This window comes from Merops nubicus, unplaced genomic scaffold (assembly GCF_000691845.1).
Source record: "Merops nubicus isolate BGI_N331 unplaced genomic scaffold, ASM69184v1 scaffold1562, whole genome shotgun sequence".
Classification (NCBI taxonomy): Eukaryota; Metazoa; Chordata; class Aves; order Coraciiformes; family Meropidae; genus Merops; species Merops nubicus.
Window position 1 is genome coordinate 20,860 of NW_008595383.1, and position 13,541 is coordinate 34,400.

Here is a 13,541-nt window from a genome sequence, read left to right on the forward strand (position 1 = left end):
ATTTTTTAGGTGTCAGAAAAAGAATTTGCACAAATTACCTAAAACTGAAATCTTTTTGCATGTGGTTGTGGGTAAAACTTGCTAAATCCTTTTGCCAGGGGAAGTTCTTGATGACATGCAGAGCAGTAGCTTCTGTTCAGTTTAGCTTCATCTGTACCCATTGCCTTCCCCTTCTATTGACAAATACCAATAAAAAATGTGATGAGTAACTTTGGATTTATCCCAAACTGGGATAAATTTGGATTTAGCTGGATTCATCTCCTGTGGTACTAATAGAAAATATAAAGCTGGATGTCTGAACCAGCTGGTTTAATGATTGTCTACATGCAACATTGGAGTGGCTAGGCACAAAATGAAGTGCTTCCATCTAGACTAGGACAGAGATGTTGTCTATACATTAAAACAGGATTTGTATCAGGAAACTTAGCAATCTAGTAGCTCTTACCTGCACAAGCATTATCTTTAAGACCTTGTGAAAAAGAACAGGGAGATTTCCACAGGAATTTAGTAATACCTTAGGTCAGAAATAACATTTTTCTGTGAAAATGTGAAGATTATTTCTTCCAAGCAGAACCAAACATTTCTGCTCTTGGGGAAATTAGCATCTGAATGCAATGACAACTTTTTTCCTTTTAATGTTACAGTTGTTTCTGCCATCTCCTTGCTGTGAAGCTCAAAGGAGCACAGCACAAGCCTACTTCCTTCAGCTAATCATGACAGGTACAGGCCTACTGCAAGATGCAAGATTCCTTCACTGGTCCTGCTCTAGGCAAGACCTGCATGTTGGCTTGTTTTAGAAAAGGACTGAATATGCCTAATTGTGTTCCTGCATCTCAGCAACAATTCATGGTCACATTTTGACTTGTGAAATGAAGTCAGAGTCATCAGCTGGTGCTCTGGTGCTTTCTCTGGATATTGTCAGCTGGACACAGTCTGACCAGAGACATTTAACCCCTTCATGCCTCCACGGTGCTGTCTACAAACTAGATTTCTTTCAAGTTTAGAAGACTAGGAGTGAGAGAAATATTTTTTAATAGAAGGTTTGAGATCATCCTTGTAGATTTCCCTAATCAGGTGCAATAAACTGTTTTAGCTACTTCTTGCAGTGTATGGATACCTGCAAGTTAAAGAGGTATCTGAGGAGGAGTGTGGTGGCAATGTTCACAGCACATGTGAATTCCAGCCTCTTCCACACCCAGTTTCTAGACAGGCTTCCCACTGAACTCCTGCTGTTGATGTAAGAAATAATCATCCATGCACAGACTGGGTTTATACTTTATTAAAAAATAGCCAGTAGCTAAAGGTTCCAATCAGTAAAATACCAAACTTTCAAATTACATTATTAAAGGCTTAGTTCAAGAGTCACCCTGGTGTATGAAGTGGCACGTTGGTTAATATGCTATGGGAAGCTGGGAGGTTACATTGTGTAGCTGGGATTAAAGAAAAAATAAATTAAAATAATTGAAATATTCTGAAGTCAGTGGAGGTACAAAAGCCCCAGCCATTCTGTTGGAGTTAAGCCATCACACAGCCATAGTGGAGACCAGGGGATAGAGCTGTCATCAAAACAGCTCTGGGGCTTTTCATCATCAGATCTGAGTAGAGAAAGGAGGGCAGGGCAGCCAGACTCGGGTGGGTAAGAGGGGTGTGCAAATTAGTTCATTATGTTTGTGTATAGCCAGAGAAACAGCATTTATATGAACAACATTCTCTACTCACATGCATGTTGTGAACCTCCTGCAGTTACAAAGCAACATCAGGAAAACAAGGAGTGAAAGATGCATTGTCCTGTCAGCAAAACTCACTGAATTGGGAGGATTACTGTTCATTTCCCGAGCCCACTTTGCTTTTTCAACTAAGTTACCAGCTGCACTGCTGTAGTTCCCTAGCACAATACCAGCCAAGAAATGCATAGACCTTTTTTCTGAGCAACTTCCTCTGCCTCTGTGAAATGCACTTCTGAACACAAGTCCTTGATCAGAACCTCCCTGGCTAGGATTTCACTCTGTAAGAGCTGCATTGGAACACGAGGGGGATGCTCAGGAGTCAATCCTTCCATAGGAAGAAAACACTGTGGGGAGAAAGGAAGATCAGTCAACACCAGTGCTGTACTGACAGTGCCATGTATCTTGTAAAGGGGACCTATTTCCACACAGGTCTGCTTTCTGGATTGCATAGAATCATAGAATGGTTTGGGCTGGAAGGGACCTTAAAGATCATCCAGTTCCAACCCCTTGCCATGGGCAGGGACACCTCCCACTACACCAGGTTGCTCCAGCTCCTGCTTGACCAGTTTGGAAGCATCTTTGACTAGTCAGTTTTCTTCAGAGGGAAATCACCCATGTTCCATCCAAGCTTCTGAACTGTGCCAGGCCAGTCATTGATGAGGCTGCAGTAGTGCTTGATGTCATTAGGATCTGTCTTCCCTGTGACTGTCTGTAACTGCTTTCCTGGCTTGTCAAGCTCTCTACTTAATTGTGGCTGTGATACAATAAGCTACAACCTTCATAGCTAAGTTAACCTTTTTAAGTACTTACTTCTTTCTCTGAGCCCTTGCCCAAAGCTGCGGTAGACGTGAATCAGTGCCCAAAACAAAACAGATTTTATTGCAACAGAAATGCAAGAGCCAGTAATGAAAGCAGCTTCTAGAGTATAAGAACTCCCTTTGCCCCACTCCTTTATCACCTGCAGGAAAACAGAGACATAAAACAATCAACACCCAGTGCCACAGAACCCTGAAGCCATAAAATGCAATCAACCACTAAATTTCTGTAAGAAGTCAGTAGATAACTGGGCAGGGGGGAAACCTGGTCACTTTGAAACTGTCTCCTTTTCCTGATGAATGATCCCTGGCTGCACACTGACTAGCTAAATGCATTAACCCTTCTCATTTCTGCATCACTCAGGTCAGATGGAAACAGTATTATGCCCAGATTGGAAAAAAAACAAACAATTAAGCTAGAGATAAAGAAACCAGACTTCATCTTTTATCTTAGTTTCTTCCCAAGTGCAATACAAATGAAGCACAGCCACCAAAGACAAGTGTGTGGTCCTTCCGTGCTCTGCCAGATCAAACAGGCCTGTGAATAATTGGAGGAGCCCAATTTGACTGCAGAATTTAATGAATAGAACCCCAAGGACCTAGATGACTGCAGGCACTGGACTTAACAGTATTGTGCCCAGATTGGAAAAAAACCAAACAATTAAGCTAAAGAAACCAGACTTCATCTTTTATCTTAGTTTCTTCCCAAGTGCAATACAAATGAAGCACAGCCACCAAAGACAAGTGTGTGGTCCTTCCGTGCTCTGCCAGATCAAACAGGCCTGTGAATAATTGGAGGAGCCCAATTTGACTGCAGAATTTAATGAATAGAACCCCAAGGACCTGGATGACTGCAGGCACTGGACTTCTATCAGTATCTGGAGACTATTTCCATGAAGAATGAGAAACACTGGCTGCTAGCAGCATTCGAGCCCTTCCCATGATGAACAGTTTGCTTTCTCTTGCCCTTCCTCCTTACCTCCTTTCACATGTGTTGTGGGAGGTGCCACAGTGATAAGTGATTTATTGCCATTACAGTGCCAAAAAAATGCCTAATACTGGAATTTGTTGGGCTTGCACTGTCTCTTGTTTTGGCTACATCAGGACTGACAGCTGGGGGTACTGCCTAAGACATTCTTGAAGATACAATGACTTGAGGTCCTGGAGATGGTCAAATGCTCTGGCACCACTTCAGAGTTCTTGTGAAGGATGGGAGGCATTTTTGAGGAGCGGTGTGTCTTGTACTGGGAAGATTTTGTTTCATCTTTCCCTAATCATTCTGGACACTTTGCCAGCTGCAGAGAGTTCCAGGGCCCCTCCCTCTAACTAATCAGTTCAAGAGCAATTTGACATGGTTCCTGGCTTGAAAAGTTGATCCTGAAGAGGCTGGACGTGCCTGCTGCTCTCATTGATTCTAACAGGAGCTGCAATGAAGGGGTATGCTCAGGAATGAGGCACCATGTTTTGGGCCCAAGGGTCCACAATGAAGAGGAGGAGGCCTTAGGCCTTGTGCCCCATTACTGAGTGAGTGAAGTCTGATGAATTACCGTGTAGAGCAGGTAGATGAGATAAGCTACTTCAGGTATGTTCTGACTCAGAAAAATCCACACTAGAGGTTTCAGTTCTTTTAGAATCTGTAAAATAAGATGAGATACATACAGCTTTATAACTCAGGGCTATATGCTCTATATAGGCTATATGTAGCTGATTTTTCAATGGCATTTCAAGTGTTGGTCTAGCTGAGTTCTCTGTTGTAACTTTGCTCTTTGCCTTCTCTACCTGTGGTTTCTTAGCAGGAAAGAGCTGGGCCAGGAGTGATGTTGGTGAAATCAAAACTGGTTATTTCATGGATGCATCCTGACATCTGAATGTGATTTGAGCCATCTTGCAATCCTCTTGAGCTCTGCCTTCTAATACTTACAGGACAACTCCCAGCTAGCTTAAATGGAGAAAAGCTGACTATTCTAAGTTGTATATAAGCTGATGGAATCTTTCTTTGGGTACACTCAGATTTTTCTCTTAACAGACTAATGTTTTCATAGCTAACAGACTGAAAATGCTCTGTGACTTTTTTTTCCACCTTTGTTTCTACTACAGAGAAGTCACTGAGAGCTAAAATGTGGGAGAAGCAAGAGGATTTAGCTGTCAGAAAGCCTTTTGTTTCACAATTAACCCTGGGACTTGGGAAAGAAGAGACGACGGACTGCTTTCCAGCAGGTAGCAACTTTCAGCAGTCTTAAACTGGAAAGGCAGGTCTGAGCAAAGGAAAGAAAACCAGCTGAGTCACTGGGAATGAAAGCAGTGACTGGGGCAGTGCTATGATAAGATTTCATGTGTCTGATCAAGCACAGGTTCCCCCCCAAACCCAAAACTGATCCTTCTGTGGTAGTCCACACATGAACCTCTGCTGAAGCACTAAGGGCACTGTCCCTACCCTATGGGAGATGGTCTGTTCTCACTGTCTCCATTTTCTGTGGCACTGCATATGTTTCTCTTAGGGTGAGACCAAAAGGGAAAGGAAAACAAAGTCTGAGAAACAAGAGAAGGTGGAGAGGATTAGTAATTAATGGCAGAAAAGAGAGAAAATAAGTAATGGTGATAGAAAAAACAAATCCACTACAGTAAATAGGGGAGCATGTAAATAAATTGAAGAAAAATAGTGAAAATAGAAAAAATGCCTTGTGAAATGGCATGTGCCTTGACTCAGGAATTGGGGAGTGTGAAGCTGAGCTGTGCCCTCAGGTACTGCAGCTACCAGAAAGGACTGTGCATGAGGCATTTCCAAGCTTTCCCTTCTGTTGTGCTTAGGCTTTCTGGTGGGTTACCTGTCTCCAGACCTTCCTTTCCTAACAGCCTCACAGCAGGTACAGTTCCTGAGAGCAGCGAGCAAGATGATGATAAGTTTCTCTACTGCTGCATCATCTGCAAGAAGCTGGCTGTGAAAAACCTGTCTGAGCAGGGTAAGGAAAAGGAATTCCTATTGTCACCCCCCTGTCAAACTGTCCACACACTCTAGGCTGAGACAGAATCATTTTTTCCTTGGATGCAAAGCTACCAGACTCATGAAATGTATCCACCTTTCCTAAGCTGCTGTTGCCCTGCAGTGCTGCCACTTATTGAAATAAAACACTACTTTTTTTTTTTTTCATTAATTTTACATTTCCTATTTTTTAGTTAGACATGAAGCTGTTAACTTTTCTTCCAGTAGAGAAGTCAGGAAGGTACCTAGACAGGGTAAAAAGCAGCTTTCAAGTCATTCTAACATAGACAGTTTTGTGCAAAGGGCATGAATGTGTGCTTAGCCCTAAGGCATCCACTGTTATTAGCTCAGCTATTGAGAAACACGTTTGCTGTTGATGAAAGCATAAAGAATATCATGGATGTTAAGACATGAGACCCTCTAGCTGAAGCACCACTTTCTTAAAAGACACAGTGCTTCTCTTAATGCCTAGAGGCAAACCAAGGAGAAGCAAAGAACTCATGATCTGTGAACAGCAACTGGTCAGATCAACTTTGTTTCTGATAGTGGGGGAAAAGTAGCTGAAAGGTTTAAATTTTAATCGTAGCAGTAAGACAGGCGTGGTTCTGATCACTCCCTTCTTCTCACACCTGATAAAATTCAGCTGAAAGCAATGATCCAGTGACGCACAAAAGTATATAAGAAGCTCCCAGGAGGACACCAAGTTACTTAAGGTCCCTATCCACATTTCTAAGTGCCACAGCCACAGTCCTTTCCATTTTCTCCTGCTGGATAGCTGTTGGTGGCCACAACAGTCCAAAATCCAGGAGAAAGATGATTGTGCATGTATTCACCTACAGTCACCAGTGTATTTAAAAAGCACACTCCTTGGTGCTAATTCCATTTTCAGCAAGGAAAGCACTCAAAACACTTGGAAGGCTGTATTTCAGCTGTCCAGAATTTGAATGGCTAAAGTAAATACTCAAGGAGCCTAAAAAAACCCCAACAAAACTAAAACCCCCTAAACTCCTTCCTGGTTATAAAAGACTCACCCATCTGATGTACTTTGGCCCCAGTTCTGCAAACACTCTTGGAACAGAGCTCTTGACACTTCAGAGAAAGTTCAGTCTGAGTGACATGAAAAACTACACACTTCAGGTTCACAAATCTTTATGCTAACCTGAAAACTCCCTCACCTTTACAGCAGCTGCCCCCATCCATGACCACTTATCTTTCTGGTGTGCTTTCCTCAGGATTTAGCCTACACTGTCTCCCTGTGTCCCTCTATTCATCTCCATAATAACTAGTTTCACCTAACATTGTCAGAGAGGTAGAAATATTGAAGATTCTATGACTATAGATTTGATTAAAGTAGGCAATCAAGGACTGAGAATAAAAGAGTGTCCCTCAGAAATCAATGATAGTGTGGTTTCATCCTGTAGACTCTGCTGAGGGACAGGTTTGTAAGAGACCTGATGTCACTATGGTTTGTGCTGTTGTTTTCTGCTGGGGTTCATTCTGGCTCCCTTCCACTTAGCAGTATTAGGTAGAAGGGGGTGGCTGTGACTCCCCAGGCTGTGCTAACTGCTCAGGGTGAGGACCTGCAGTCTCAGGAGCTGGGTAACCTCACCAGTGCTGCTGTTAGCTCAACACTTACTGCGATGATGCTAATGGTCACCTTCAGGCAGGCCCAAAGAACCCCTGTTGCTGAGATGATGTTATGCAGAAGGGTGATCTCATGCAGGCTGATCAGCAGGATACACAAGCAGAGCTGAAAGAGGCAAAGGTTTGGTAAAATTATTAGTTTGAGACTATGCAGCCCCTGACACAAACTCCCAGCAATGGTAAGTTTGGTCCAGGTCTAAAGGCTAAAATTTTTCCTCAGAAACTGACAGGCAGTGTGAAATGGGATATAAGGACAGATGCACTTCCCTGTCTGCCACTGGCAACAACAAAGAACAGGGAAGGCAGTAAGATGGGCTCCAGATAAAGTGTAAGGTAAGACAGGGTCATACAGAGTGGAGGGCAGTGTACAGGAATACAAACTCTGCCTGAACAGATCTTGGCTTCACTTCACTCAGCTGTAACTGCAGGCTGCTGTCTCACCCTGCCTGCCCAGCTGGGGCAGGGCCCCCACTCCCATCCCAGCATCACCTCCCCAAAGGCAGGAGGCAGCTCGATGGCTGGAAAGCAGGAGACTGTCAGCTGAGATGTTGTGCAGTGATAACCTTTCTCAATTTAGGAGCCCAGGCTGAGGAGGAGTTTCGGGAGGCAATTGTTTTTATGGACAAACTTCCCAAAAGTAAGTTTCAGTTCTCCTTTTGGGTATGACTGATAAAATACATGTCAAGTCATTTTTATGGGTTTTAACTAAGCTTCCCTAAAGCAGACACGTGGAGAAATGACCATTATTAAGCTAATCTTACCTAAAAAGTCAGGTATCAGTAAGATTGCTCTAGAAAGTTACTACCTCAGCTCAGCTAGTCTAAGATACTCTCAACAGGAGGGAAAAAAGGGAACCCAGGGGGAGAAAGTTCTGTACCTGTGCCTGGAGATCAAAGGTCAGCATGGAAAAACAGAGGTTCAGCATGAAGTACTGGGACTGCAGGCTCTCCAGAGCCCCACCCACACGGAAGGCCATCATGCTCTGACTCTGGATGAGGATGATGGCACAGATCACATCAAAGGAGCCAACCAAGAGGATCAGAATGAAGCGGGCCTGATGGGAAAGAGAAATGAGGATGTGATTTGCCATGCCAAAACAGGGGCAGTCTTCAACCTGAGATCTTTGAATTGGAAATAAAAGAATAAAGGAGTGAGGAGAACCAGGCTGCCTATTAAAAGCTTTTTAATAGACAACAGTTAAAGAGGACTGTTTGCCACACTGTTAAGTGGCAAAACCCAGGCCATGATTTTTGCCACTTGTTGCAACTGCATGGTAATAACTGTAACTCAGGCTGGCTATTTTGGTTTACATTACCCTCAGTGTAGCAGTTTTACAGCTCTTAAGAGAAACAAAGCCTTTGCACTCTGTGTAAGTTCATGCCAACTTTTAGTAAGGTTTTGTTTGAGGTTGTGTCATATGGTTTGAAGAAACAGCTTTATCTGAGAGACTGGCTCTAAGCTTCTTGTACAGCATAAACCAACTGGTGGGAATCTTCCCCATTGGTTTCAGGGGGAACAGGGGGTTATTTTGAATTACTAAATTTCAGAAAACATTGGTTTTGTCTGAGCTGTGTCCACAACTTTGCTGTCATTCACACAAAATGTCTGCTGCTTTAAAGATGGCTGAAGTGGCAAAACATCCTTCATAATTACATTGTTATGAGAATATTTATAGTAGTATGTCTGATTCTGGCTCAGAAATTTTGTTCAGGAAGCAGGAGTTACAGTATTACAAGCTACTTTTTATAACAGTAAAAAGAAGTCCTTTATAGTACATCTTCTATACCAGGCTTTACTTTAAGGTTCTTGTTTAATATATAAACTCGTGACTGGGATTTGTACCATAAAGTAATTTGAATCTCTTTGATGCCTGTTCCTTATTGACTCATACAACTCAGTTTGCTGTAGGTATGTTTAACTACATTGTACAACTGATATGTAAATTGAATAAACAAATTCTGTTTTGCTACTTCTTCCTAGCTTGCCATCTCTTCTATTGAAGAACAACCTTTGGAGTGCACAGCAAGGAACCTCCTTCTCACTGTCATGGTGAGTGTGTGACCACAAAAGGGAAGGACTTCAGTTCTCCTACAAATCTTTAACTACAAATCCTACAATATAACTACAAAGCTTAGTAGTGCATAGAATTACAATCCTTGTATACTAGATTTTCTTGTTATGAAATGCAAACAAGTCATCTGCAATGGCAACAGCTCCCCCAGCATATCATATCTTTTTGTTTCCTTGCTGCAGGTTACTGTAACTCATAAAAACAGGTGGCTGTGCTGAGGGAGCAGTAGGACTGATGGCTACACCCTTGCATACAGGCTTGAGATTCCACTTATGAGTTCTGCTTGTAGGTTAGATTTACATGACTTCAGGCCAGTCATTTTACAGACAGAAATCTGAAGCAGAGTAGGTGAAGAATATCTTCTGCACTAATCCTGTGAGTAAATGAGTTGATATTTACTCTGCTTTCAGATGCTGCCATAAAGAAATCCACAGAACAGCTCAGAAAAACAGACAGGCAGTTGTGGAGGTGCAGGCTCTGTTACTCCATGGTAGGAATAATTCAGCCTGACTTGTCTCTCTTATCAGTGCCCTTATCACAGATGTCCCGCCTTTCTAAGATTTCCAAATCCAAGACATGGAGAAAAGCAAAGTCAGTTAAAAGCAGGGGACTGACCAGGAGTTTTGGCTTTTGCTCAGCAGAGAGAAGGGTGAAGTTGACAACGGAGCGGAACATGACGAGCAAGATGGAGAGCACAAAGACCACCAGCTCCTGGCGGTTCTCCTGCAGGATCCCCCTCGTCACGTAGTACACACAGAACACTGGGGAGGAGAAGCAGAGCTCAGTGACCAGGGGAGCTCAGTGACCAAGGGAGCTCAGTGACCAGGGGAGCTCAGCCTGCACATGCTGCAGTTTCCCCATGGGCTTGATCCCAATGACAAAATGGAAGCACCAAGACCCTGTAACTTCAGCTCTATCTTCATCCTTACCAAGGAGCCCGAATCAGATCCCTACAATCTGCAGTCCACCCTGTGTTCAGCATGCAAGAAATGAAATAATCTGTTAGCTTTTTAAATGACCCGTGAAGTAACACTTTGAAAATGGCAACATATTGGCTATCCAAATTAATCAGCAGCTGTGGTATGTTATTCTATTAATACTGGATTGAATCTTATGTTGAATACTGTTATTTGAACTAAATGAAGCAACACCCCTTCTGTTAAAGAACTGAAATGACACAATCTTCCCAGGGAGAGTAATTCAAAAGACCAACAAGCAATTTATTCCTCATACACAAACCTCTGCAGCATTGTGTGGTTCTGACCCCCACACATGGCTTGTGCTTTGAATGCAGCTTGGGCAGACTGGATTCCCAAGGGATTCCCAAGTTTATTTTTGTTGTGGAAATTTTGGAACGCCCCACCCTGTGAACTACAGTCCAGAAAGGACTGTTTTGGGAAAGTTTTGAGTTATGTTCTTATAAAACCCATCCAACCCCACTGCTCTTAAGGCCACAGTTAGCTCTCACTGTTGGACTCTAAGCTGTTTTGACAGAGCTTCAATAAGGAAAAGGCTTTCCTTCCATAAAAACAGGATTTGGTGGTCTGTGTGTATATAGGATGCTCCTGCAAACATGCATTAATTTTTACCACAGACAAAGTAATAATAGATTTCTTTTTCCAGAGGGCTGCTTCCTGGATTCCACACATGGAAATACCTGTTTTTAATAGGTTGCAACATGGGGACAAAGAGCTGTAGAAGTTCTCAAAGTAACATAACAACTTCCGTCTCTTTAAACAAACCTGCTGGTGAAGGAACTTCCTTTTTCACTTTATTAGCAGTGACTGAGAAAACTGAAAATGACTGGGAAATTACAAAGTGAATCATGTGATTTGGGTTTTTTTTTGGCATGCTTATGACCTCAGGAAGACCTGGAAGATTTAAGATGGTATTTCCTTGTTTTGCAAATCGATCTGCTACATCAGAAGTCTGTGCAAATAATTAGAAAATAAACTTTTTTTCTGAGCATGGCAATTCTTGCAGAGATAGCATACATCTGTTTCTGAAATAAAGGACATCCCCTTGGTTTTGGTAAGTGAACGTTTTTTAGCAAGTTAAATCCCAAACCCAAGCTAAATATCTAGTGGTAAATCCAAGGGATTGTTACAGCCAGAGCATCTGTTCTTCTTTAAAGAACTATTATCACTTCTGTCAGGCTTGGTCTGCCCTACAGAAGACATGTTTATGCACGTTAGCTTACACAGCTTAAAGTCTCCAGGTAAGCCAATCATAGTTTTAACATGTTCCTTGAATTATGTTATCTTTACTAATATGTTGAAACAACTTCTGCTTACATTAAAACCTTGCAATCTGAAGGAATGTGTTAAAAATATACCATTTTCCCCCAATTTAAAGCAGAGGTTTGTGAAAGGTGTGCCCTTCTTCCAGCTGTGTGTCGTGGCACAGAGTACAAATTAGTATCAACCAAAGGTAGGGGAGGGAAAACATTAGCAAGCATGCTTTCAACTTCCCATTTACCACATCACCTGATTGGTTTGGTTTATGATGAAGGTTCTTCAGCTTTCTCTGAAGCACAAAACAACCATGGCCAACACCACCCGTGGGACAGATGGGCACCCACAGCCTGTTCCAACACTGCAATTTTTGTTGCTGTGCTGAGTCCTGTGTGAAAAGCTGCTCATCAAACCCAAGTTTTGGAATAAAAGTATTGTTTGTATGTGTCTAACTATAGAATCTGGAACAAAGCTGCTGGGTTTGTTCCCTCAGGGTGAAAGCATGAAAGCAATGACTGCTCATGATGAGTGTGTCCTCCTCACACACAAGGTGTTACACTCACAGGCTGCTCTTTCCTACGCTGTTTAGGACAGTGAGCCAACAGCCAAGACCTGCTAAAGCCTCTGAAGAGGACTTCCTAAAATACTCATGGCTGTGTTTATTGTCAAGTTTAATTTCTATTTAATACAAAGGGACTTGGGAATATGAACTATTGAGGCTCTAATTGGAAATACCCCAGGAAGTCTGGATTGTGCTTCCAGGATAAAAATTATTACACGAAAGAGCTTTTTAAAAAAAAATTAAGTCCTTATTTGATTTTATTGAAATAATTCAGGTGAAGCAACATCCTTGCAGGAACTTAACACAGGGAGATCCTTAACATTTTCTTGTTTCAGACCAAACTGTGTACGTGTGGTGGTTTCTTGCAGCGTGGAAGGTGCCTGAGACCAGCTGCAGCTGAGGCAGAAGCACGGCCCAGGTCAGGAGCTGTACCTCTGAGCTGCACAGCCATCAACACAAACAGCGAGCTCTTCCTGCTGGACATTCAGTGGGTCTGACATCAAGCCTGCAAGCACTGCACTGCCACAGCTGCCCCACAGAACACTGCCACCCTGGGGAGGAAGGGCTGTGTGCTGAGATGCAAAGGGCGCGTTCTTACCGACTCCGACCAGCTGGATGAGAGACACGGTGAAATCCTCCTCGCTCTGGCGCACGAGGGTCTCGATGGTGAGCCCCAGCACACTCAGCAGGGACAAAATAGTCACACAGAAGTAGATCTTCACAGGAAACGAGAGCTCTGAACAAGGCTTGATCTGTAAAGGAAGAAAATTTTTAAACATACGCTACCACATGAAATAGTTGCTGAAATGTGTTAAAGCAAGCGGGCTAAGGGCCACGAGTGCCAGGAGTTCCTTGGGAGAAGGAAGAGAAACTCTCTATTTGAATTAAAACTGCTGAGGAAGGGAGAAGTCTAACTTTATTTTGTAATTAATCTCAGCCTAGATTTTTCTAGTTTATACCTACAGACTGCCTTCTGCTTTTCTCAGTGCCTCACAGGGGTGACAGTGTTGTCATTTCACCTCCTGACAGGGAGATTCCCAGAGCCCACATGGACACCTGTCAGAACAGTGCCACGTTCAGCAAGCAGCTTCTTCCCATGTGGTCAGACTTTATCTCTAGAAAATGGTAGTGAAAGGTTCACTCCTCTGAGCAACCTGCACAGGATTTGAGAGATGCTTTTTCCGTTCATCCCAGGCAACCTAAAGGATGGAGACAGATAAACCACCCCGTGAGCAAAAACTGCTCCCGTGTGCTGTTGGCAGCGAGGAGATAAATCTTCACCAAGAGGTACCTGGACGTGGGGAGTCACCTGAGGTGGGGCGGGGCTGCAGCACGGCTGCTTTTAGTGCACAGGGGGTTTCCATATGTATTTAATACACGGCTTTTAACAGTGATTAGTAACGTTCCTCGTCGTTCCTGTACGCGCAGCAGCTTCTGATGAATTACTTGGTTAATTCGCTGCTTGCGAGCACGGCTTTATGTCAGCACACCGACTACCCGAGAGCAGC

At 43.1% G+C, this 13,541-nt stretch overlaps 1 protein-coding gene across 1 annotated transcript; it reads right to left on the bottom strand.

The window, feature by feature from the left end:
* Nucleotides 1-2,039: 2,039 nt before the first annotated feature.
* On the bottom strand, nt 2,040-12,785 carry LOC103768851 (the record flags this gene model as incomplete). Its single annotated transcript, XM_008936008.1, has 7 exons — nt 2,040-2,071; nt 2,538-2,685; nt 4,090-4,176; nt 7,159-7,272; nt 8,044-8,220; nt 9,853-9,998; nt 12,632-12,785. Coding segments are annotated over 7 exons (858 nt in total), but the record flags the coding sequence as incomplete, so codon positions are not given.
* Between the last annotated feature and the right edge of the window lie 756 nt (nt 12,786-13,541).